The sequence below is a fragment of the Natator depressus genome, chromosome 6 (assembly GCF_965152275.1).
Source record: "Natator depressus isolate rNatDep1 chromosome 6, rNatDep2.hap1, whole genome shotgun sequence".
In the NCBI taxonomy this organism is placed as follows: domain Eukaryota; kingdom Metazoa; phylum Chordata; order Testudines; family Cheloniidae; genus Natator; species Natator depressus.
Window position 1 is genome coordinate 59889283 of NC_134239.1, and position 25495 is coordinate 59914777.

The 25495-nt window shown below is 46.5% G+C and overlaps 1 protein-coding gene across 4 annotated transcripts; it reads left to right on the top strand.

The window, feature by feature from the left end:
* DDB2 (damage specific DNA binding protein 2) lies at nucleotides 1–25438 on the top strand. 4 transcript variants are annotated; one of them, XM_074955396.1, is made up of 11 exons: nucleotides 1–103; nucleotides 6959–7146; nucleotides 11454–11584; nucleotides 13087–13278; nucleotides 16240–16406; nucleotides 17519–17618; nucleotides 20557–20734; nucleotides 22170–22315; nucleotides 22517–22681; nucleotides 23590–23635; nucleotides 24509–25437. In XM_074955396.1, the coding sequence occupies exons 2-11, from the start codon at nucleotides 6972–6974 to the stop codon at nucleotides 24751–24753; spliced, it is 1545 nt and encodes a 514-aa protein (XP_074811497.1). In that variant the 5' UTR covers nucleotides 1–103; nucleotides 6959–6971; the 3' UTR covers nucleotides 24754–25437. The 4 variants fall into 4 exon arrangements, with proteins under 4 accessions (XP_074811497.1, XP_074811496.1, XP_074811498.1 ...); XM_074955395.1 differs by lacking the exon at nucleotides 1–103 and adding an exon at nucleotides 3977–4134; XM_074955397.1 differs by lacking the exons at nucleotides 1–103; nucleotides 16240–16406 and adding exons at nucleotides 4353–4418; nucleotides 14212–14357 and having other exon boundaries at nucleotides 24509–25438.
* Nucleotides 25439–25495: the final 57 nt, after the last annotated feature.

The following is a 25495-nucleotide window of genomic DNA, read 5'->3' on the forward strand; positions in this document are numbered from 1 at the left end:
ATACCTGGGACTGATTGATTAACAACAGTTGTGTCACGTTTCCTGGGAGCTAGCGGTAACTCCTGCATCATGGGGCCCTTCTGAGATGCAGACTCTAGAAAAGGTAATGGGATACCTTTTTGTTTCCTTTGCTCTGATGTTTATATTTAGGTTGAATGGTCACACTGAAAGGGTCCCACACATGGGACCTGTGGTTTCTGACCTGTTATAAGGCACATTCTTTCTCCAAAGAGTGTTTCAAAATTCTTACCCAACCTTAAGTTAGCTCCAGGGGAAATAATAGGTAGCAAATGAATTTCCCTTTTCATATTTTAATTAAAAAAGAGGGTTGATCAACTTTCTTCAACATAGTGTAGTGCTCACTCATGGCTCCATTAAATTCCAACATCTTAGTCAAATTACCTACACTACATGTGTTTTCGAAGTGTGAAAAGGGCAGAAACCTTGAATAATTGTCAGAGGTGGGTACAGTGTATCCAGTGTCTGTCCAGGACGTAGTGTGTTTGGTGTGTGATCTCAGTACACCCAGCATTTGTCCAGGATGGGATTTCATTTTCTGTTTGGGGTTTGGTCCCCTGTGTCCATTTGTTAACACTGTCCGTTTCTGATTCAGTGGCATGATGCTATGTAGCTACCTTTATCTCTGCTGTCTTTTTCCTTTCCTCTGGAGGTAGGAGTGGCTCAATGGCGGCAGAATGTCCAGGTATAGGAGGAGGTCAGAGAATGTGATGTTATCTCTGACATTTTGTTTCCCTGGGATAGGAGCTACTTGATAGGTTGGGATCTTAGGACAGATAGCTACCTCTACTGTCTCTTTTCTTTTCCCTAGAGTTATACACAGCTTTTCCTCATTGTTTTGAGTGGAATACATACTTGCTTCCATATACTGACCTAAATCGAGTTGCTGTGATGTTACTGAGATGTTATTGTCTCTTAAAATGGCATAAGGAAGTAGTCAGACAAAAGCAGGAACTTTGGATTTCTTATAGTAGAGAACCAGGCATTGGGCAGTAAAAGGCTTATTTATACTACATATACCATCAAGCATACCACACTACCAAGTCAGGAGCCACAGTTACAATATAGTTGTTCCCTGACTTGTTGCAACATAGCAGTAAAGACCATAAGCATGTTAAGATTATAGCTCAATTACAAAAAATGGGAAATTAAGGATAAGATTCCATCCACACTACAATTATAACTAGATCCCCAGACTTGGTTGCCTTTGTACTGTCAGTGGGTCCTGAGAGGCTAAGAATTGTAAATACAACAACAAAAATATTATATTCAAGTGAATCCTGTCTCTGGGCTTCCCAATGCATCCTGTTTTCTCCATTCATCCCTTTTAGATTGTAAGAACTCTGAGGCAGGGACTGTTCTATTTTGTGCCTTATACAGTATTTAGCACTGTTGGCCCATAACAAGTAAAAATAATTGCAAAGGAATCTGGTGAGTCTCCGGAGTGAAAGTAAGCACAGTGTTAGTGTTTGATAAGAAGTAATTATTAATTACTTCCATTCTAGCTAAGTGAAAGGTCCATAGGTTGCTATGTGTGGTCTCCTCTGGGCAGTGAAGTTAACACATTAGGGAGGTGAATGAGATAGGGAGAGTGTTTGCATCTTTGCTGGAGACAACTTTCTGCAAGTCTGAGGAAATAGGACCACAGTTTTAAAAACTTTTATTAAAGCTAATGTTTAAAATCAAGTTTATACAAGTTAAGATGGAAGGTACTATACATCTGGGGTCAGGCTTGAGTCATGAGAGATTACAAGTATTGGTTACAAGGTTCACAAGAGACATACATAGTACATAACCAGCATAGACACAGATTGGGGTGCAGGAGTTTTTAAAGTGTCAGTGAACAAGTGATCTCGGGTATGCCACCCACAGAATGTATTTAGAGTCCAAGTCAGCGTTGGTGTAACAAATAGGTTACTACAGGCCCACTGAAGTCAACAGGAGTCTTTCTATCTACTTCAACTGGGTTTGAATCAGGCCCTGTTTTTCAGTGGAAAAGGTTAGAAATGTACACTTTAAAAATTCTGTGGAAAGCAGCATAGATTAAGATTTAAGTTATGTAAGGTATAATTTTCTGCTGGCTGTTAATGAGATATTTGAATCTCATGGACCCCTCTCTCCTCCTTTGTGATCTCTCTGAATCTATATAATCTATGTTGACTACACTCTTCTTGCCTGCCATGAGCAGGAGGATAATTTCCCTGTAGTTTTCTTTCCTAGAGGTATAATGCTGGACACTTTCAAGACATCAATGTGTGTTCTGTGGGCAGATGGCTTGCAGAGGCAGGTGCTAGTTTGAATTATTTATTTGTACATACATACATGCATACACATACAGTGCCCAAATGTGTGGTAGGTATTTTGCAGAGACATGTAATAAGACAATTTATCATGAGGTGCCAGTGTTGATATGTATGTTTTTACAGAGATAGATACTTGTTTCTTATGATATGTCATTGTTTATACACAATTTTGGTATGTTAGCAGTTGGTGCAACATTGTTATATTCCAGTAGACAAGCATGGTTTGTGTGTATTTTTAATGTAGCGTGGTTACATGGAAGACTATACAAAGGTGTTCATTGCAGCATTTTTATTTATTGAGAGATGCACAAACAAACGTTGTAGGAGTTGTGCTTGTAGCTAACTGTGTGGATGATTGGAGTACAGGCAGTCCTCGAACTTAAGACACAATTGGTTCCTGAAAATTGCATCATAAATTGAAACGTCGTCACTCAGAACTGCAGTCCACTCCATTGCTGGACTGAGTGTTGTAAAGTCAAAACCAATTGTTGTAAGTTGAATCAGGGTATCAATTCAGAAACGTCGTAAGTCAAACATCGTAAAGTTGAGGACTGCCTGTATAGCTTTTCTGTAAGAGTATCAATCTATGAATAACAGGATGATATCCCACCATGTGCAATGGAATGTAATTTTAACTCGGGGTTGTTTTAGCCTAATTTCTTGAATGTTGTTAAATGGAGTATTAACTAAGGTCAGGTGATCTCTGATTTTGTGATATAGATCTGAACTGTGATTTGTACCATATCTTGTATTTTCTTTAGCCACATTGTAAAAGCATGGTTTTCTCTGACAAACCATACCATGTGAATGTTAACATTTCAAACTAGTATTCCTGATGGCTATAAAATCCACTATGAACCTCAACATGCAGCTCCAATATACCTGTTTGGTGCTCTAGAAATGCATAAAATAGATAAAAGAGATTAAGTTTATGGGGCCTATGCCTAACAATGTGATTAAATATTTGACAACAACCTAAGTCTTTCTGTAACCTTTTGTGTGTGACTAGATTTTTCTGATCTCAAGGCAGGTCCAAAAAACATGTGTGTGGTAAAAGGCCTCCTCACAGCCACTCCAGAAGAGAGTGAGGCTGTTTGTGTTAATTTTGTTGGTGATCACTAAGGTGCCGACAAAATGTTACTTTCCACTGGAATTCTTTCCACAGCAGGGAGGTTGTGGGATTTGGGGGATGTTTGCCAGTGATATCCTGGAATTATGATTCTCATTTTTTGTTTTTTGTGTGACTTCTCGACTCCAACATAGTGCAAGGCTCTGCAGAACTTGGTAATTGTCCTTTACATTTCTCTGTTACTCTGAAACTGTTGATAAAAGTCAGACAGACATTGGGTGCTGTGTGTTTGCCCGGCCCAGCCTGCTGGGGAGAGAGGACGGTAAGTGCAGGTGCCTGAGAAAAACTAGCATTTGGAGTTTGCATTGTTGAATCAATAATTGCACAAATGCTTTCTGGTCCAAAAGCCAAAGTAACTGTTCCAAGTTCACTTATTCTGTTGCTTCCCACATTAGACCAGGGTTCATGTCTGGGAAGCTGAAGATCTAGTTTCTAGTAAGGTTCTAGTAAGGTTTGCTGGGCCGATTGTGTGTAAGGGGGCCCAGCAGGCTGTAGCAGGAAAGGACACAGCCCAACTGGGCAGTGGCTGATGTAGCCTCAGGCATGTGTCTGAAGGGCGCTGAGAGTTCACCACCCAATACCACGGCCCTAACCCTCTCCAGTCCTTGAGGCTGGGGTAGGGAGCGAGCCCTGTGGCCAGGGCCCCAGCGGCTCTGGGGAGGCTCCAAGGCCACAAGAACTGAGGTAGGGGGAGTATCCACCTGGGCCCTCGCTCCCCTCCGCGGAGCGGCCTAGGGGTCACCCCCCTTTCCGGGTGTGTCGTCTCTCCCGGGAAGGGTCCGGGAGCGCCCGGAGGAGGAAACGCGGGGCGGGGGGTAATAGCCCGGGAGCTTCCCAATCCAGACCCTGAGCGCCCCCGCCGCCGGGTTATAAAACAGCCGAGGAGGGCCCGCCCCGCCCCCGCCCTGCGCGCCGGGCTGTCGCGGGGCTGGGCCAGGCCGGGCAGCGGAGGCCGCGGCGGGGACCAGGTGAGGCGAGCGCCCCCACGGCGCCGAGCGCGGGATCCCCCGAAGCCCCTCCCGGCCCCCGAGCCCTCTCCCATCCCCCGGCCCGGAGAGAACAACGCGTGAGCGGCCCCGCGCCCGCCCTCCCCTGGTCCCAGCGTGCGGGCCCTGAGCCCTCTCTCGCGGGAGACCGGCCTCACAGCCAGCGGGCTCCGGAGCGGGGCAGGGTCAGGCCCCGGACTCCTGAGCTGCTTTCAGCCTCCTGCTCGCGCCCCGTGCGGTGCCCTCTCCTGACTGAGCCTCGAGTGGTTGTCGCCATGAGACTGATGGGGAAACTGAGGCTCCGAGAGGGGAAGGGCTCGTCCCAGGTCATACCGTGAGGCACTGGGGGAGTCAAGAATAGAACCCACAAGACCTGGCTCCTGTCCCCCTTCTTTCCCCGCCCCCCCCCAAACCAGTAGACTCCCCTCTCTCTCTGGTGTGTGCAGAGAGCACATAGACATTTCCCAGGATGCAACTGATGAACCCTCTTGCTAACATTGCCCCTACCGTGTTCCCTTCAACTTTTGAAACGTTCCCCTCTCCAGGGAGGGGTGCTGGGGGCATTGCAGGAGATGGGCTCTGGCTAACACCTTTTACGCTTGCAACCAGGCCCTCCTGTATCAGCCAGTGAGTCTTGGAAAATCATTCACGCCATGCTGCCAGCCCAGGGCTTGTGACAATCCAAAGTCACTGGTGCTCCTCACACACACACTGCTTCAGATGTACTCTTCCTGCTAGGGTTGGATGGTGCCTGTGGCATTCACAGTGCCTGATTCACACTTCTGCTCTTTTCTTAACCAGGTCATATGACACCAATGGCAACAATGTGCGTGGGACAGTTCTGGAAACATTCAGGCTATTATACAGAATGGAATTGATGCTAAGTAATCCAATTCCTGGATGTAGACTTCAGGGCTAGAATAACAGGGTGTGCTGTGGGTCAGAACTGAGGGGCATCAGCAGACCTGGGTGGTGGTGGTGGTCAGGACTAGAATAGTGAGGGTCTGCAGGGGACTGGCAGGGCTGTGTGGGCTTCCAGATGGGAATGGCAGAGTGCTGGAAAGTCAGCATTGGGGTACTATTTGGGGAAGCTTGCACAGTGCCTGCCTAACTATATTTAGCTATAGTCAGACATCAGTGACATTTATTCACAAACTAAAAATAAACTATGCTACTGTCAAAGGATCAACTTGTACTATATTTTTCATAGAGGCCCCTTGGGATCTGCCATTGAAATTTTCTATTTTGGAACCTCCCAGATCAGGAGCTGGCAAACTTTTCGGCCCGAGGGCCACATCCGGGTTGTGAAAATTTATGGAGGGCCGGGTAGGGAAGGCCGTGCCTCCCCAAACAGCCTGGACCCCGCCCCTATGTGTCCCCTCCCACTTCCAGCCCCCGACTGCCCCCCTCAGAACCACTGACCCATCCAACCTCCCCGCTCCTTGTTCCTTGACCGCCCCCTCCTGGGACCTCTGCCTCTGACCGCCCCCCAGGACTCACCCCCTATCCAACCGCCCCTGCTCACTGTCGCCTGACTGCCCCGACCCCTGTCCACACCCTGCCCCTAACCGTCCCCCCCCAGAACCTCCGCCCCATCCAACCATCCCCTGTCCTCTGATTGCCCCCCGGGATCCCCTGCCCCTTACCTCTCCCCCCCTTTACCACGCTGCTCAGAGCGGCAGGAGCTCGCAGCCACGCCGCCACCCTGCCTGGCAGAAGTGGTGGGCCAGAGCACTGGCGGTGTGGCGTGCTGAGGCTACGGGGGAGGAGGGACAGCAGGGGAGGGGCTTGGGACTAGCTTCCCCGGCTGGGAGACCAGGGGCTGGGCAGGACCATCCCTTGGGCTATAGCTTGCCCACCTCTGTCCTAGATCAAAAGAGGAAAACTGAGTAAAAGGCTTCTCACTTTGGATTGGGGGTGGGGGAAAAGAGTTTAATTTTTTAGTATAGAGCATTAAAATAGAGGACTAAAATTGTGTTGTTTCCCAAAATCTGTATGTGCGTGTCATGGAAAAGCAGGGTGTGTCCAGCATTTTCAGTTTGCTCATCACCATAGTATCTAGGAGCTTGATTCATGGATGTCAATTTGAGTTGACTGAAAAATAATTTTTGACCATGCTTGGTGGCAGAGCCTAATGAAGCCTTGTCCTCTTCAAAAAGCATTGAGCCTGACCAGGGAGGTCATGTAGCAATGTGGGTGCTGTAAAGACAGTTGTGGCATTTTGTGCAGCTCAGTAGATTTCAAATATGCTACTGTCTATTGAGTATTGAGAATTCTGTAGAAACAGAGAAGATACCCCATTGCTTTAGAAGCCAATCTTTTTCATGAACGTGTAAGGAGTAGTTTATTGACCCCCATTCCCATCCCTACAACAATGCAAGCAAAAAGCCAGTATTACAGAGATGAAGGGTGGCACAAGTATGTCCCACTTTTAGTCTGTCGGGGCATGTTGCGCTCCAACTTTCTGTCTTAAAGCCAGAACCAATGACAAATCCTATTATCCTTACTTTGTTTTTTTTTAGTGGGGCAGACAGAATGACCCCTGAGAACCAGTCAAAGGACAAGAAGCATGTGAGGGTGCATGAGCATCAGCCAGAGGAAGATGCAAAATCAACTGGGAAGAGGAAACGAGACCATGGAGAACTGGAGAATGAGCCGCAAGCAAAAAGATTGTTTCTGAGAAAAGCAGCCAAGCCCTCAGGGAAAATCGGTAATGTTCCCTCAGATTCTCACCCTTTCTGCCAACCAGGCCTTTATAGAATGAAGGGCGTAAACCAAACTTTCAGATATCAGGGGTGGGGAGATGTCAAGGAACCAACAGCCTGTTCAAATAGGATTTTTTGGATTGGATTATGTTTCTTGAGGGGTGGAAATATGTGGGAGCATTATTCTCTGCTATCTGTTTGGAAGCTGTACTGAGTGAGTGTGTGTGTGTGTGTGTGTGTGTGCATATGCAGCATTTTTATGAAAGTCATTGCTTATCTCTCCTAAAACTGGGCTCAGCAGAGTGTACATCACTGCTCATTGAGGAGTGATTAAGCTTTGTGGAATTTCTGAACTTCTGCTGCCGCATTTCTGAAGTAGGACAGACCAATATTGGTAACGTGACATTATATAATTCTTCATGCTTTTCCATAATCAGAAGGTTAGTATTGCACATCATGCAGTCGAAACCAACATTTCCATCTGGAGATCATGCTGTGTCCACAAGCAAGATGCTGCACAGAAGTGGGAGCTAGAGGGATGCTCTAGGTAGATGGTAAATCTTTCTGCTGACCTTCTGTAAGGTTGTGTCTATAGTCAGACAGACTAGGGCTAGTTCCTTTCTGGCTATAATCAGTTAATTGCACCAGACTGGATTAGTGTTCTCATTAGTCATTTCTCCTTTGTGTATTTTTTCGTCCAATATGTAACTTTGGGTAAAAGATGTTTCACTTTTTCCCTTTAATGGGGGAGATGGGTGAATATTAGGCCTGGCCTATGTTACACAGTTAGGTCAATATAACTTATAAGGCAGCTTATGTAGACCTGATTATATCAGTGTACACACTACAGCCTTGTCCCGCCAATATAAGTGCCCTGCCACACTGACATCATAACTCCACCTCCACGAGAGGCCTAGTGCTTATGTCGGTGTAGTTAGGGCGAAGCAGTGTCTGTGTATATAGTGTGTTACTTACATCCGCCATTAGCTCTCTTGTCAATTTCATGGCTCCTGGCCCAGCTGCCTCCTGCCCCCATGGAGAGCTTCTGGCTGGGAGCCAGGGTGAGAATGGATCCTGCTCCTGGCTGGGAGTCGCGGGCAGCTAGACCCCACTACTTCTTCCCCCCTGCCCCGCTCCCATCTAGAAATGGCTGTCTTGTGAATTTAAAACTGCCAGGGCTGCCTGGATCCCAGCAGGCAGGGGCAGCCTGAGAAGCCGGGGCAGCTGAACCCTGTTCCCCAGGGATGAGAAGCCCCGGGCAGCTTACTCCCGGTGGGGAATGCGGAGCTGAGTGGGGGAGGGGGCAGCCCGCCAGGAGCCCAGGAGCCTGTGATGCAGCTGGGCTTCTGGCAGGGAGCTACCAGTGGAGCTGGGAGACTGGGCTTTTAGTCCACACACTGCCCCTCTTAGGTTGGTGGAAGTGCTCCTGGTGAGGATGTGCACCACCGACCCAAGGAGTGTAGTGTGGACATGCACCACCACATAATTACTGCAGGGGCTGCAAGTTGACCTAATATAGGTCAACATAAGTTTTTAGTGTAGACATACCCTTAGTCTTTCCAGTATCAAGGAAGTTGTGCAGGCTTACAATTAGAATAAGGACTCTGTGTCTCTTCATGTCCATGGGTATCACTTTGAATCCTATAATATGCTTATGGGATCTCATAATATCTGTATGGTGGCACCCTTGAAGATGGCATCTTTACTATATTTCATAAGCCCCAGTTGTTTGGTTTCAGAGTAACAGCCGTGTTAGTCTGTATTCGCAAAAAGAAAAGGAGGACTTGTGGCACCTTAGAGACTAACCAATTTATTTGCGCATAAGCTTTCGTGAGCTACAGCTCACTTCATCGGATGCAACAGTTTGTTTGGTGTATGACTAAAGGTTGGAGCAGGCACTAATGTGAGCAGTGGAAATTGAAGCAAAACATCCTGTTGAAAGGAATTCTGCTTATTCTAGAGTTCATGGTCAGTGAACAAATCTCCTGTAGCTAATGTTACCACATGACTTTCATTATAACTCCAGGTCTGATTTTTAGAGTTATTAAACCTCTCCAGTTCCAACGTGCTTCAGTGAGAGTTGTATGTATGTATTCAGTACCTTTGAAAATGAGGCCAATCGTGTTTTCACTTATAGCTTACTTAAAATGTTTTTGAAGTTGAGCCTTTCCATTCTGTATCCCAATCTAAAAGGTGAGTTTTAATTTTTACCCAGTTTGGAAAAAAACCCAGTGGGTAAATAATTTTTGTTGCATAGATAATTCAAAAATTATCTAAACTTTAAAATCTGAGACTCTACATGCAACTAGTCCCCAAAGACGAGTAATTGTGTTGACAGAATAATCCATTTTTTAAACAATATAAACAATTAAACGAGTTTGGTGCATGCATGGTAAAAATTTGAGTTTGAAGTTCTGTAATTGCATTATGTAGGCATGCAATACACTGCAAAGCTGATTAAAGTCATCGGTAGGTATTTTGTATTTCTATGAGATTTGAGTTTAAAATCTACTGAGCTGCAGAGAAGCTATGCAACCAAATAGCGCTACAGCTGTCTTTGCAGTAGCCCATGTCCCTTCCTGAGCTTTCTGGTCAGGATCAGCTGGGAGAAAGCTCAGTGTTGTTGTGAAGTGGATGGGGCTTCATTAGGTTCTGCCACAGAGCATCCCCAGAAGTGATTTTTCAATCCATAAGAACTTTAAAAAAAAATGTTCCTGTCTAACTAAGCAAAGACTGTGTCCCCAAAAAGGCCTCCACCTAGGCCACGCTTCAGACTTAGGAACATAAGCACGGCCATACTGGGTCAGACCAAAGGTGCATCCAGCCCAGTATCCTGCTTTCTGACAGTGGCCAATGGCAGGTGCCCCAGAGGGAGTGAACCAAACAGGTAAAGATCAAGTGATCTCTCTCCTGCCATCCATCTCCACCCTCTGATGAACAGAGGCTTGGGACACCATTCCTTACCCATCCTGGCTAACAGCCATTAATGGACTTAGCCTCCATGAATTTATCCAGTTCTGTTTTAAACCCTGTTATAGTCTTTAAACCCTGTTATAGACTTAACCCACTTTTGCTGTTGCTCGGCTTAAAAAAGTAAAGTTGGAATTTTCTCACAGTGGGAGTACTGTTTTATGGGATTTCATTCTTCCCAAACTCAAAAATGTGTGAAGATCAAATTTCTTAAAAAATAAATCTATATCTATAGATGTACTTCCTGACAGGACCCAAGCCTGGAAAAATGCCTCCCTTCACTCAGGCAGTGAAAATCTTTGAGTGTTAAGAATCTGTAAAAATGTGAGCACCTGCTGTAATCATGTATGAAAGTGTGTGTGTGTGTGTTAACTTCTTAATTTCCAGACTTCAGTGTTTCATAAAATAAGGATATTTTTGTTATATATAATACTCTCTTTATTTCTCTCCTCCTGTTTTGTATTAATATGGATCCTTACATGAAAATAAGATTTTTGTTTCTTAAGAGATTCATCTGCTCTTCTGCTTCTCCATCTGACGCCTGGATCCACTGGGATGTTACAGTCCGTTGCTGTGGGGTTGATCAGACTCTCTTTTCACATAGATGTCCCGGATGATTAAACCTGAAGCACTAGCAAAATACAGAATACCTGCTGTGTTGCTCAGCAGAATTCTCCCTGAACTGAAAGGTTTTCAGGCTATTCTATGAGGTGCCAACAGGTCTTTTATCAAAAAGAAAACACACAGAGCCATAGGCAGGCTGTGTGAACGACAGCACAAGCGGGTGGAATATTCTTATTCAGGTGCAGGGGAAGTAGTTTGGAATTCACAATTTGGGAATTTTCAGTTGTAACTGTTAAATTTCACTCAATTATCTGCTGATCCGAGATCTGATCTCTCCCCTGCCACTGTGGTTGAGATGCTGATCCCAGGAGTTCCTCTCTCCCTTTTTCCCACTCTTTAGGTCTTATTTTCAGGCTCTGTGTGTCCTTGCCATATCAGGGTTATGTGTATAGCCTCTAGAAGCTCAGGCAAGCCATTCTCTGTAAAATCACTATAGCCCTCTTCTCTCCTTTGCTCTGGGATGAATCTTTAACAAGGAGAGACGTATTGAGAGGAAACCAGGCAGATGGTTTGTCAGGTTATGGGATGCGTTGTGCTTTGCAGGAGGCTACTTCCCCTTACACTCATAGGAACTGCTTGAGGTCCTTTCTCTTGTGGCTAGAGATCACTTCTGGATTCAGCACCAAATACAGCCATCCTCCCTAGTACAGTGTAGTGAATGAACATGATGTGCATTGGCTTGTCTGTCAGTAAGTTTCCCTGTTTTGCTGTCTGGCAGGCTGGGCTGAAGGTGGTTCCATGTTCAGAAACTCAGGAGTGCTCTTCCATCAGGTGGAGAGGCAGTGCAGCATCATCCACTACATCTACCAAAACATGCTGGGTGGCTCTATCCGAGCACAGCTCAGGCAGGTGAGAGTGTCTGCTTCTCATTCTACTGGACAGCTGAGCTCCCAGCAGAGTTTCCCTTAAAAATGACAACGAAAGCGTGAACACACATGAGGGAGCTTAAAAGGGCCAGGGGTCCACTCCCATCCAGGGCTTATGGTTTCCATGACTTTAAAATGACTAAAATTCTTACAGTAACGTGCTGATAGTCTGATTCGCCGTCACATTTCTCCCCTTAGTCCATGCAAAATGCAACTGCTGAGATCATTTTCCTTGTTCATCAGTGACACATCAGTCCCCCCCCTTTGAATCCCTCTACTAATTCTCTGCTCCTCTGCATTAAAGATAAGCTTGTTCTATCAGTTGATGCCCGACACAGTATTGCTTCCACCTACTTATGTGACGTAGTCCTATATCATGTTGCCCCCACCTGCTCCACTCTGCTAATAATGCCAGTCTCAATGTCCATTTGTTAACTTCTCTCACAGTAATCGTTACACCTTTTCCCATGTTTCCTCAGGGTATGTAATACCTTCCCTGAACTGGTTTTCCAAGGCATAATTATCCACTCATTTAATCCTTCCTTAAGGATTAACTTTTCCTGTAATGTCCACAAAGAGTAAATCAACCAGGATAGGTTTATTTTCTAGGTCATTTATGTGTTTTATATTTTTGATTTAAAAATTCACCCAGTCTGTACACTTGCTTTAGCTAAGTAACCACATGATTTTGTCACTGTCTTGGCTTCTCTGCCCAGCCCCATTTCTGTAAGCTTTTTGTCTTATTGTGTCATGTGGATTGTAAGCACTTTGGAAGAAGGACAGTGTCTTTATGTCTCTGGATGAAGCATAACATTTCTGGGTGCTCAGTAAATACATAACAGGAGGAACTGTGGTTGGTGGAGTCTGTTCCTGTGAGGAAAGCATGTCCAGCTGCCATGTTAATGTGATGATACCAGTTATCCTCCCCTCTTAGCCAGCCCAGAGGGCTTGGTTCAGCTCCCCTTACAGATCTAGAGAGTGTTTTTTCCCACTGCTTTGTCACTGGGGGGGTTGAGTGTTTGTGGCTTGGGTACATTTGTTTGGAGTGGCCTGTCTTCCCTGCGGCTTTGTGCTCCCATCTATTGCCCAGCTAAGTCCAGAGAGGGAAGCAGCATCTTGATGTGAAAACCCTAATACCCTAACTGTTCACCCTGTTAAAAGGATAGCAGCCAAGGGCCATTCAGATCAGGAAAGAAATTTTTGCACCACCCCATCACTACCAGATTGACTTGTGTTTATGGTGCAAGATGGGGCAGACAACAACCCTATAGATCTGCCCACTTGGCTGTAAACTCTACTGTGAGAGTGCAGAAAGCTGGGCTGAGTTTCTCCCTGATATTCCCGGGGAGCAGCCTGGCTTTGCTAACTCCCTGGGAAGTGTGTGTAGAGGGGTGTGCATACAAAGACTGTCAGTGTTTTTGGAGAGATTCAGAGACCTACTTCCAGCTCTGTAGAGATCCCAGTCTCTCGTTTTCTTCGTAACAGTGTCTCCAGCTTCCCTTTGTGCGTTCTCTTACTTCATACCGCCTCTTCCGAACAGCGAGTCCCTTTGACAGGAGAGTGACATGTCTGGAGTGGCATCCAACTCACCCCAGCACTGTGGCTGTGGGGTCCAAAGGTGGAGACATCATCCTGTGGGACTACGAAGTACTGAATAAAACCTGTTTCATAAAAGGGGTAAGTCACTAAGTGTGTGGGATGGGCAGGAGGGTAGGACTGGAACAGTGCTGAGTGTGGCAGCTCATTATTGAGGTGCAATGTCAGAACTGTGAGGGGCCCAGGACTGGAATAGCAGCAGGCACTCTCCTGATCTTATAGGACTGAGCTGCAGTGGTGGATCTGTGTGAGAGGCCCCAGACTGGCAGTGCGGGGGTTGCAGGTCAGAACGGAGGTTTGTTTGTAGAATTTACGGTGAAGTTTCCTCAGGTTATATGCTTGGGGAGGGGTGGGGGGGGAGGAGGATAGGTTAGGGATTGGTGACGATGAAGAAGAAAAGAAATCTATAAGAAGCGTGCAGAGAGGGTTTATTTATTCTAGGCTTGAAAATCTCCCCCTCTTCACCTTCTTGTTCTGTGTCGGATGAGGAAGCACCTTTTTGAGTGGAAGGAAGGAAAATCCCTTCTGGTGAAGAAGTCAAGGAGTGACGTAGAGTCACTTCCTGTGACTTTGAATGGTTTGCTTGCCCATCCCATCCCATCCCCACGCACCAATTCCAATCCCAATTCTATGTGGGCTCATAGTCTTCACATCAACATCTGTGGCTCTTTAGCTTAACAAATGAATACAGATCGGAAGGAGGATGATCATCCTCTGAAGGCTCCTAGGTCCCATTCCTGGTTGCCTTGTGCTCTTTTTTGTGTAGCATGGTGACTGCCAGGGATCACATTGCCCTGGAATTGCAGGAATTGTAATCTCCTCCCCTGGTCAGGTCGCCTGCTCAGCCAGGGCATGACTTGTAGAGATGAAGGTTGCCTTTGTCTCTTGAGAGGCCAAGGCTTGTGTCACTGTTGATGTTGGGGACACAGTGATGAGTACAAATTTGCAGAAGGGACTTTCCTCCTTCCCTATCACTTAGTGATTTTTCTTTTTTGTTCATCCCCTTCATTGTAGATGGGAGCTGGAGGGGCCATCACAGGAATGAAGTTTAACCCTTTTAATCCTAGTCAGCTGTACACATCATCAATTGCTGGCACTACCACCCTGCAGGATTTTACTGGCAGTACACTCCGGGTCTTCACCAGCACCGAGGACTGGGAGTAAGAAACACAGCAATTTTGTTGGCTTTTGCCTCCTGCTGGCAGTTGCAGCACAGGGAGGGGGAGCTTTACTTGTTTCTGAAACATGAGAGCTGGACTCTCTGCTCCCCTCCACATCCACCTCCTCTCCATTCCAGAATCTTTGTCTTTTGAAAGCCTGTCTCTCTTGTTTTTCCTATTCAGGGTGTAGGAGGAGGGGAGAGAATACTGACTTTTTGGTTGCTCCTAAAGGAGGGATTCTTTCACTCTTACTCCTTCCTGTTATTTTTGGAGGGCACCAATAGAATTCCTCAATTTTGTGCCTTTACATGGCTGTGTCTCATGGTGACCTTCTAACCTCTGAGCTGTTAGCAGTGCTGCTCCCACTGGCCACAGGGTCTCCATAGAGCCTGAGGAGTTCCTGCAGTATTCCTGCAAGCCCTGTTGGCTTAGAAAGTCAGAGGATAGTCCTAGGAATGAGCCTGTAGCATCAGCATGCCAGTTCCACTTTGCCCTCTTTGTTTTCTTTCCCTGCCTGCCTCCTGCCAGTAGCATGTTTTCCAGCTAGTTTCCAAAGTGTCTACTCCAGCTGCAGTCCTTCCTGGGGAAGAGGGCAAAACCAAACTGGAGAGGTCCATTGGGATAGTTTTGGTGCTGCCATGCTGGAGACCCAGGTTTAGTGTTCAGGTGACTCCCTGGATCAATAGGGGCCTGGAGGAGAAGACATGCTCTGTCCTTGGGGTGGCAGAGCCTCACTTCCTCCTGTAATATTTGCTGCTGATCAAGATGAAGACAACTAGGTCTGAGGGGAGGCCTGTCCAGTTTCCATTGGTTTTAGGTAGGTCAGGGGTCTTGTTTTTTTCAGGGGCTTCTTGAAAGTCAGTATTGAGGATGAGGCCTTGGTACAAAGTGACTTTGTGAGAAGCAGGTGAAATGCACTGCCTGTCAGAGGGTTTTGTGTCTCCCCGGCTGGCCCCATCTCTTTTCTCTCTCTGTTGGTGTATGAGGATTCCACCTGTTGGCTCAGTAGAGACAGGCTGGGGATGGTTCCTGGGATAGGATTCCTCTGCCTCCTTTGCCATGCAATCAGCAGTGGGGATTTCTCCCTGCACAGCTCTCTTCCTGCCTGCTGGCACCTTGGGAAAGACCAAACATGACCCACTGGAAGCCGCTGTAGGGACTCTGTGGAAGAAGACCCTACAGGAAGAATGTGGTGCAGGTTGTATTTGGGGTTTTGTATGTTTCTGCATGGAATGTTGCTTGTGTTCTTGCCCTTCCGGGCCTGGCGATGGTTCAAGCTGTGATTACCACAGCCACATCCTGTAGTCTGAGCTAGAGAAAACTGTGCTGCTGGAGGGGACTTTGCTTTGTTTGGGAAGACAGATGGTAGACCCTGCAAGCCCAAAACATTTGTACTCTCTGGCTATGTCTACGCTGTCAGGGCATTGATGCTGCTGCAATCAATGCACTGGGGGTCAATTTAGCGGGTCTAGTGAAGACCTGCTAAATCGACAGCAGAGTGTTCTCCAGTCGACTCCAGTACGCCATTGGAAACAAGAGAAGTAAGGTAAGCCCACAGGAGAGCATCTCCCGTCGACCCAGCATGGCATAGACGCAGCAGTAAGTCGATCTAAGCTATGTCAACTCCAGCTACGTTATTCACATAGCTGGAGTAGCATAATTTAGGTTGACTTACCGCGGTAGTGTAGACATAGCCTCAGTTTAGTAACAGACTTGATAAAATGTGGCTCTTTAGTGCCACTCTTGTTGGGAAACAGACTCCGTGAACTTGGTGTATCTCAGCTATGGAGTGAGGGGTTCACTTCCAGGTTGTTGGCATTCTGGCATGTCCCTCCCTTCCCCAGTAACGTTGGTGCCCCTTCCCTTTGTCTGTGTGTTCCAGAAAGGGCCAGGAGACTCTCTTGGAGGCATGAAGTTCAGCCCGTTTGAGGCAGTGAAGCTTTATGTGGCATCAGGGGATGGCACCCTTAGTCTGCAGCATCTGGAAGGCAAAGCGGCGCAGGTGATCTCCCGCACGCCAGGCTGTGGCCATGAGTACCATGATGTTTGGTGAGGAGGGGCAGGCAGGGTTGTGCCTCTGCTCTATGCTATTTATACTGTAGTTCCTCTTCTTCTCTTTGATGTCACCTTCCTTTGCTAGGACTAGGACAGATTCTATTTGCTGGTGCTGTCAGTGAGCTCAGAGTTGTGTGACAGGGGCAGGCATGTGGTCCTGCTCCAAGGGTTTGGCAAGCTCAGGACAATTAGACTCCTGCTGTTCCAGTGCATGATGGGTAATATAGTTTTTGGCATCTTTTGGACAGCAGCAGCACTGGGAGTGTACTGTTCCTTTAAAAAGGGTGCAGGTGAGAAAAGCAAGGTGCTAGACAGTCAGGCCAGTGTTCTCCTGTTGGCTATGAGCTGAGCTGAGCTTATAGGGCAGCTTAGGTTAAACCAAATAACATTTATGCAGAAACATATGTAATCCTATTGTGATAACTCTGCTACCCCTTCGGAGGTGGGGGTTGGGTCTTCAGGCTTGCCACCCTGACTCCAGGGCTTTGAATTCTAGTGTGAACATCCCCTGCAGGGCAAAGCTTTGCAAAGAAGTTCCTGGATGTCAGAGAATTCTCCCTTCTCCCCACTCAGTATAGTCTGGGTTGGGGCACTATGCCACCAAAAGGCTGGGTTTGATTTAGTTCCTGGAGTGGTGTACTGGGGGAGCTTTAGACCTGAAATTTTCCAATCTAGAGTCTGTAGCAACTCCCTGCAGCTTCTTCACCCCTGTGTGGGGAAAGCTCATTTTAAGTCCATTTCTGCACATTGTGTAAATGTCTCAGGTGTGGTCCTGATCTTTCCCAAGCTGTCTCTGTATACAGGTGGCAGGTGGCCATTCAGCCTCATCTACGTCCTACTGCCCCAGCATGTTCCCGCTATCTAAAGCTTACTTGGCAAATAACTTGGAAGTGATGTCACATCAGTCACCAACCCAAAGCTACCTTGGTGGACTCTGCCCCTGGACTGATGGATGATTTGAAGTCCCACTCCACCACATGGGAGACCCAGTTCTGAGTCTGTTGCAGTTCCTCTCTGTAGAGAGGCAGGGACAGGCTGTACTCAGGGTTCCCCTCCCAATACCTGTCCGCAGGAATTGGTGCTGATCTATGTATCTTTTCCTCTAGTTTCTGGTACTGTAGTGTTGATGTGTCTGCAAGCTGCCGGACCGTGGTGACAGGCGATAACGTGGGTAATGTGGTCCTGCTCAGCACTGGTGGTGAAGAGGTTTGTATGGCTCCTCTCATCTTCCCTGCCTCTTACTCTCCCCTTTCCAGGGACCCCGATGGTTTGTTTTTTCTTTGCCCATGAACTTTCTTGGGAGCAGGGTCCCTAGAAAGAGGAGCGTGCATCCTTAACCTAAAGGGATGTGAATCCACCCAGTATCTGCCAGGCGATGCTCCCTGCGCTTCTGCAGTGCACTAGAAACTGCGTGCCCTTCCTCCCAAGGTGGGGAGCATGCTAAATCACTCAAAGAGTGATTTCAAGGTAAGGTCCACATCATGGGATCTGCCTGCATTGAGTGTGTCTGATTACTTAGGAGAGCAGAAATTGTGACATCCCGAAGGTGTCAATTCCCCCTAGCAATGAACACACTCCAGAAACCTCTTTGGAAAAATGGGAGTGTCATTGGCGGGGGGTGGGGTGGGGTGGGTGATCTGACAACCACTTCCTCCCCAGGGCTACTCACAAGCAGGATCAGAGTCCTGGCCATTCCCAGCTCCAAATCCCAACCTCAGCAAAGGCCAGAAGAACAGAAACTGCACCATTTCCATCCTGTCCAAGGGGGCAGAGTGTTAGCACCAGGACTGGAAACAGAAAAGAAAGCTGCCTAGGAGAGGGAGGGCCTGGAATTTCTTAAAAAGCGGGCCCTGCCAATCAAGAGCAACCTCTTCGCTGCTGCTTTATTATAATCAATCCTAAGTCATCACTTCTGTTGCTCTCAGGGGTAACAGTGCTGGGCAATTCCCACCCCAGGAGCTGTAGGCAGGAGGGACATGTTAACCAGCGGGCCAAGTCACTAGCTGTGGCACTCCAAATAAAGCCGAAATACTAGAGTTTAGCTTTTTTCCCTTTCCTCAGGGCATTTTTATTAATACACAGAAGATGCAAAAATGTTCATAATACAAAATTCTCTGTAATGGAGACCTTTCCTACCTTCTGCTGTTGGGAGGGACACATCCTTCCTTCTCCCCCCCTCCTCCCGGTAGCCCTTTCCTGTCTACTATGGAGAGAGACACACTTGGGCTTCTCTGACCTCTGGTCTCCTCTGTCTGCTGTCCCTGCCCAAGAGGCAGGAAGCCTCATACCTGGCTTCCTGTAGGTCACACGTTTGCTCCTAGTCATGTGCCCTACAACTACAGCTCTCAGTATTAAAGGCCCCAAGGACTGTAAGAGCTGCCCTGTGTTTATACCCTCAAGGCAGAGTGCCTTGTTACATGCCTAATAAATTCCTTGGGAGTAGATTAATCTCCAGCCCCAGTAATATCCCCACAATGGAAACCTTTCTGTGGTGAAACTGGCAAAGGGACCAGGAGAAGATCTTGGGCCTTAGCAACCATCTCAAAGAGAGACAGTCAGACCAATGGCCCATCTAGCTCAGTATTCTGTCTTCCGACAGTGGTCAATGCCAGGTGCTTCAGAGGGAATGAACAGAACAGGTCATTATCAAGTGATCCATCCCTTGTCACCTCTTCCCAGCTTCTGGCAATTAGAGGCTAGGGACACTTCAGAGCATGGTTTGCATCCCTGACCATCCTGACTAATAGCCATCGATGGACCTATCCTCCATGAACTTATCTAGTTATTTTTTGAACCCTGTTATAGTCTTGGCTTTCATAACATCCTCCGGCAAAGAGTTCCACAGGTTGACTGTGCATTGTGTGAAGAAATACTTCCTTTTGTTTGTTTTAAACCTGCTGCCTATTAATTTCATTTGGTGAACACTAGTTCTTGTGTTATGAGAAGGAGTAAATAACACTTCCTTACTTTCTCTACACCAGCCATGATTTTATAGACCTCTATCATTTCCCCCCCTTAGTCGTCTCTTTTCCAAGCTGAAAAGTCCCAGTGTTGTTAAACTCTCCTCATATGGAAGCTGTTCCATAACCCTTATCATTTTTGTTGCCCTTTTCTGTACCTTTTCCAATTCCAGTATATCTTTTTTGAGATGGGGTGACCAGATCTGCATACAGTATTCAAGACATGGGCATACCATGGATTTATAGAGAGGCAATATGATATTTTCTGTCTTATTACCTATCCCTTTCTTAATAATTCCCAACATTCTGTTTGCTTTTTTGACTGCCGCTGCACATTGAGTGGATGTTTTCAGAGAACTATCCACAATGTCTCTTAGTTCTCTTTCTTGAGTAGTAACAGCTAATTTAGAGCCCATTGTTTTGTATGTATAGTTGGGATTATGTTTTCAGTGTGCATTACTTTGCAATTATCAACATTGACTTTCATTTGCCTTTTTGTTGCCCAGTCACCCAGTTTTGTGAGATCCCTTTGGATCTCTTCACAGTCTGCTTTGGATTTAACTATCTTGAATAATTTTATATCATCTGCAAATTTTGCCACCTCACTGTTTATCCCTTTTTCCAGATAATTTATGAATATGTTGAACAGTACTGGTACCAGTACAGATCCCTGTGGGACACCACTATTTATCTCTCTCCATTCTGAAAACTGACCATTTGTTCCTACCCTTTGTTTCCTATCTTTTAACCAGTTACTGATCCATGAGAGGACCCTGCCCTCTTATCCCATGACTGCTTACTTTGTTTAAGAGCCTTTGGTGAGGGACCTTGTCTAAGGCTTTCTGAAGTTTGGGTATGTCAGAAACTGCAAGTACCGCCTCATATAGATGAGTCTGAGCTCTGTGCTGTGGGGTTTGCAGCGCTGGCTGTAGCTAGACTGCACCTGCACCATGCTCTAGGGTCAAGGCTTGCAGTGCTAACAAGCTCTACTACCTGCACCAAAACCTTTGGATAAATGGGGTGGTATAATATGCAAGTTAAGGAGTGCTCAGAGCTCCACTGCCTAAATCCCTCAGGCTCTCTGTACCAGAGCAGTGCTGGAAAGTTCTTTATGGGGCACGTTTTGCACCTGCTTGCTGTGTAGCTGTCGCACAGATCTCACCTTCTGCTTCCCTCCGCTGCAGATTTGGAAGCTGAAATTACATAAGAAGAAAGTGACTCATGTGGAGTTTAACTCGCGCTGTGATTGGCTCCTGGCTACAGCTTCTGTGGACCAGACAGTCAAAATCTGGGACCTGAGAAACATCAAAGACAAGTCAAGTTTCCTTCATGTGCTGCCTCATGACAAACCTGTCAATGCTGGTAGGTCAGTGAGGTAGGACTCTCTCTCTCTCGTTCTCTGCCCACCAATCTACCTATCTATTCTGTGTTTGTCTGTTCCTTTTGGTCTTTTGTGACCTGTGCCTGTGTCCATCACGCTTGGGTTTTCTGAGCCCTACTTTCCCTCCCACAAATGTGTATCAATCCTGTTTCTTTCATATCCTTCAGTGTGTGTCAAAAGATGAAATCATTCTGGAGCAAGCCTGAGTTTGATCAGTTTTTAAATTCAAACACTGATGTAAACTTTATCTGAAATTCCTGTACAAAAGTGTTGGTGTCACCCATAACACCTTCTCATTGGCTTCTGGCTAATTCATCCTGAACTATTGCTGATGACAGAGGGATACTTATAGATTCCAAGGCCAGAAGGGCCAACTGTGATCATCTAGTCTGACCTCTTGTCTAACACAGGCCGTAGAAGTTCCTAGAGCAGAACTTTTAGAAAAACATCCAGTTGTGATTTAAAAATTGCCAATGATGGAGAATCTACCATGATCCTCAGTCACTTGTTCCAATAGTTAATTATCCTCACTGTAAAAAAATGTATGCCTTATTCCCAGTCTGAATTTGTCTAGCTTCAACATCCAGCCATTGGATTGGGTTATGCCTTTCTCTGCTAGATTGAAGACCCCATTATCAAATATTTGTTCCCCATGTAGGTACTTATAGACTGTAATAAAGTCACCGTTTAATCTTCTCTTTAAGATAAACTGATTGAGGTCCTTGAGTATATCACTATAAGGTATGGTTTCTAATCTTTAAATATTCTCATGGTTCGTCTCTGAATCCATTCTAATATAACTTAAATGTACTGTCCTCCTGTTTAATAAAGTATCTGTTCTCAGTGGGTCAATCCTCTGCAATTCCTGGGGAGCTGCCCTTGAGAGCTTAATGTGAAAACACTGAAGTTTTCTGGGGATAGAGTGTGGAATTTGTTGGGGCAAATACTCCTGATCATCTCGTGCTGAAGTTCCTTTGGTAGAAACAGGGACTAGGAATCAAGATTCCTTTGGTTCTATTCCCAACATTGGAGGGATGGGGGTCTAGCAGGGCAATAGTAGTTAGAACTGCTGCGTTCTGTTTCCAGTTCTTTCACTGGCTTACTATGTGACTTTGAGTGAGTTCCTTTCCCACTTATTGTCTTTTTTCCCCCATCTGTAAAATGGGGATGATGATACTTCCCTGGCACCCAGGGATTGTAAGCTTCAGTTTAATATTTGTAAAGAACTTTGAGTTCCTGGGAAGAAAGGGGCTAGAGAAGGACAGAGTCTTGTTCCTTGGGGCACGTGGCTCTTTTAAAATAACTATTTAGGAAGTTGTAACACACTTACAAATTAGGGGTATGTGTTGTTTAGCTCTTCTTTGTCTATGGCCGCAGGATTGTGATCTTCTGTATGCTTTATTGCCCTTTTCCCAGCTTATTTCAGCCCAACGGATGGTGCTAAGCTCCTGACCACAGACCAGCATAGTGAGATCCGAGTCTATTCCTCTTCAGATTGGACCAAACCACAGCATCTGATCCCACATCCACATCGGCAGTTCCAGCACCTCACACCTATCAAGGTGAGGTAGCAAAGCGCAGTCTGATCTCACTGCAGATGCCAGTAACAAGTTGGAAAAAGCTTTGGTACAATTTCTTTTCAAAATAGGGCACTGCAGTGGGGAAGCTCACTCTGCTGGAATCACAGCTCTTTCTGATTCGTATCAGTCTTTAGCTGTGTTCCTCCGGAGTTGTTTATCACTATCCATCTGCTTTATGTCTAGGCGACGTGGCACCCTCGTTATGACCTCATTGTGGCTGGTCGCTACCCAGACCCTAAGTTCCCAGGATACACAGTGGATGAGCTGCGAACTGTTGATATATTTGATGGAAACACTGGGGAGATGGTGTGCCAGCTCCACGACCCAAATGCATCTGGCATTATCTCGGTGAGCTTGGGCACTGGAGTTGAAAGGGCCACGGTGCCCTTAATTATAGCCAAGACTTGAGTATCAGGGAGATCATGCAATAGGAACAAGACCCAGAATCTCCTAACACAGGCTCATACTCATACCAGGAGGAGGCATCCTGGCAAGGTGCGGTGCAGGGAACAGTCTGTATACTGGCCATGGGAAAGAGTGCCTCAGAGAGGTTGGCTGTGACGACTAATATGTGTGAACAGCTTCTTGGGAGGGGAAGTCTCCTGAGAGTGAATCCAGGGTTGGGGATGTGAGGAGTCACCTGGGTTGCTGCTTCTCCATCTGTTAGCTGGTCCTTTCCTGGCCATGTGCATCGGAGTCTCTGTGAAATACAGTCATGCCCCAGGGAGGAAGTAATGTCTCTTAGCATGATGCCAGCTCTCACGTCAGCTGCTCCCCCCATCCCACCCACCAGCAGCTTCTGAGCAGAAAGTGACATTCCAGTCACAGTAGCACACTGAGCTCCCACAGGGCTGACTCCCCAGCAGGATCAGACTGAGGAGAAACTGAGTAGAGCAGGAAGACTGGACCTGATTCTCCTCAAATTTATACCAATGTTACACTGATTACTCTGTTGACTTCAGTGTAACTACCCTGATTTACACCAACATGAGAGAAGGATCCAGCCTACTGACTTTCAACATGCAGCAGAGAGGGGTGGTAAAGCCATGCTGGCCAGCCCCCTGACACCTGCAGCTCTTAGCAGTGGGGGTGTAGTGTCATGCCAGCCAAGGGCAGCTGACCTATGCAGAACAGTTCCATGTTCAGCTCTGGGCCTTTTTGTAGTATACTTTAGGGAATGTTCTAGTTCCCAAATTGTTTGGTCGTGTTACATAAGCACTGAGGCTGATAGTTTGTCAATATGTTTACATTTGCAGCTCAATAAGTTTAACCCTATGGGAGATACACTGGCCTCTGGTATGGGTAAGTAGGCTTCTGGCTCTCTGTCCTTATTTTATTATTGAGGCAGTTGGGACAGTATGGGGTTCTGGTCTCAGAAAAGGGTAGATTGGCTTCTCCAGACACACACATGTTGAATGTGATGTACTCGTGAGTTCTAAACCTAGTTCTGACATTGATCTCACCGAGGCTGAGTTTCATCCTCTGTAAAATAGGTTAATACCCTACCCTCTTATCTCCAAACCCCAGTGTCCTCAGGATTAATCCATGGTTTGTAAAGCGTTTTGAAAACATCCACTAAAATGTGCAGTGTGGTGATTAGCTTCAAGGGAAAGCAGCCTCCCTAGGAGGAGAGGGTGCTGCTGCCATCTATTGGCTGTATGGCAGTACTGCAAGAAGTGAGATGAAAAAAGTTCCTGCCCTTTGCCCTCTACTGCTGGTCTCACTGGCCTTTGCCTTACTTCTTTGGGGTTACTGCACTTGTACATACTTTATATCCAAAGAGGCCCTGCCATTCTTGGGCTCCCTAGGATCTGGGGAAGCTGGCCATATTGGGGTCTGATTTGATCTGAATGCAGAATCTTTGGTAGAACTTTTCTTTCCATGGAAGTTGTGGGGCAAGAGAATTAACTGATCATGCCCCTTAATTGCCGGCTACTACTCAAAAAGTTTCCATGACCATACGGCTAATAGGTACATGATTCCTACAATAGGACTATGTGGAGGCAATGTCAGGAAGAAATGGTTTACACCATCCTTAGTGACTGACTAGAAAAATACTACTTGCTTTTGTCGGGCAGTGGCGGAATTTTATATTTAATTGGTATAGACAGTGATTCCCCCATTAGAAACTATGTCTGCAGCAGAATTTCCGAGTGTTGAATTTTTTCCTCACAGGCTTTAACATTCTGATCTGGAGCCGGGAAGAGATGGTGACCAAGAAACAGGAGCATCTCTTGAAAGCTATGACAGAGCAGGGAAGTGGAAGCCGGAGCTTGTCCAGGCATGGGCTGCAGAAGCAGTCAAACCCACGGGCAAGCAAACTCAAAACCAAGTTCCTTGCTCTGGAACTAGAGGGGACTAAAACAAAGGGCAAAGATCCCAAATCACAGGGCAGGAAGCGGAAGGATCTGGAGGATTGAGCAAACACCTCCAGGCTTTCTAGATCATTCTGGACAAAGCCAGTCCTGGCACAGTGGGTGACATCTACCCTGAGGGGCACCCAGCCTTCTGCTTTGTTCTTCCTTGCTGGGTAGGAAGTTGCTGCTTGTACTTTCTGCTTTCCCCACTAGAGGGTGGTGTCATTGTCAGCTCCTCCTCCTGTGTGGGTGATACATTTTATCAAGCACTATGGGAGCCTGAATGTCAGCATGCCCTGTGCTGGCATCCATTTAATGGGACCACAAAAAGCAGCATTATGCTTATGCGTGATTCTTGTTCTTTAATTATCTGTGTCATGGGATATGAGGTCAGTGTGGGAGCAGCCAGGGCTGAGCTGGGCTGCTGCTGATGCTGTAGTTTATATCTTCAGAGCTTTAGTCTCTCTCCTGCAGTGCACTGGCCAGCCCTGTTTTCAGTCTTGTACCCCAAAGTATGGGGATAGGTGTTCCTGAAGTGGAACCTGAGGACTGTCTTCCAAATACCCCTTCTCATATAGCTACATCTCAGGGCTGCTGTTAACCTACAAGTTTTTATGTTTGAAAATTAGCTTGTTTACAACACTGCCTGGGGCATAGGTGGAGTATATGCCCCCCAAAAAACTGCTGTCTGGGGCCAGGGCTCAGGCCCTGGTGGGAGGTTTTGTTAATTTCATGGTGTTTATAATGTTCAACTGTTAATAAAGTTTTGTACAGAACAGGCTTTCTTCCTTGGGAGAGTGGCCAC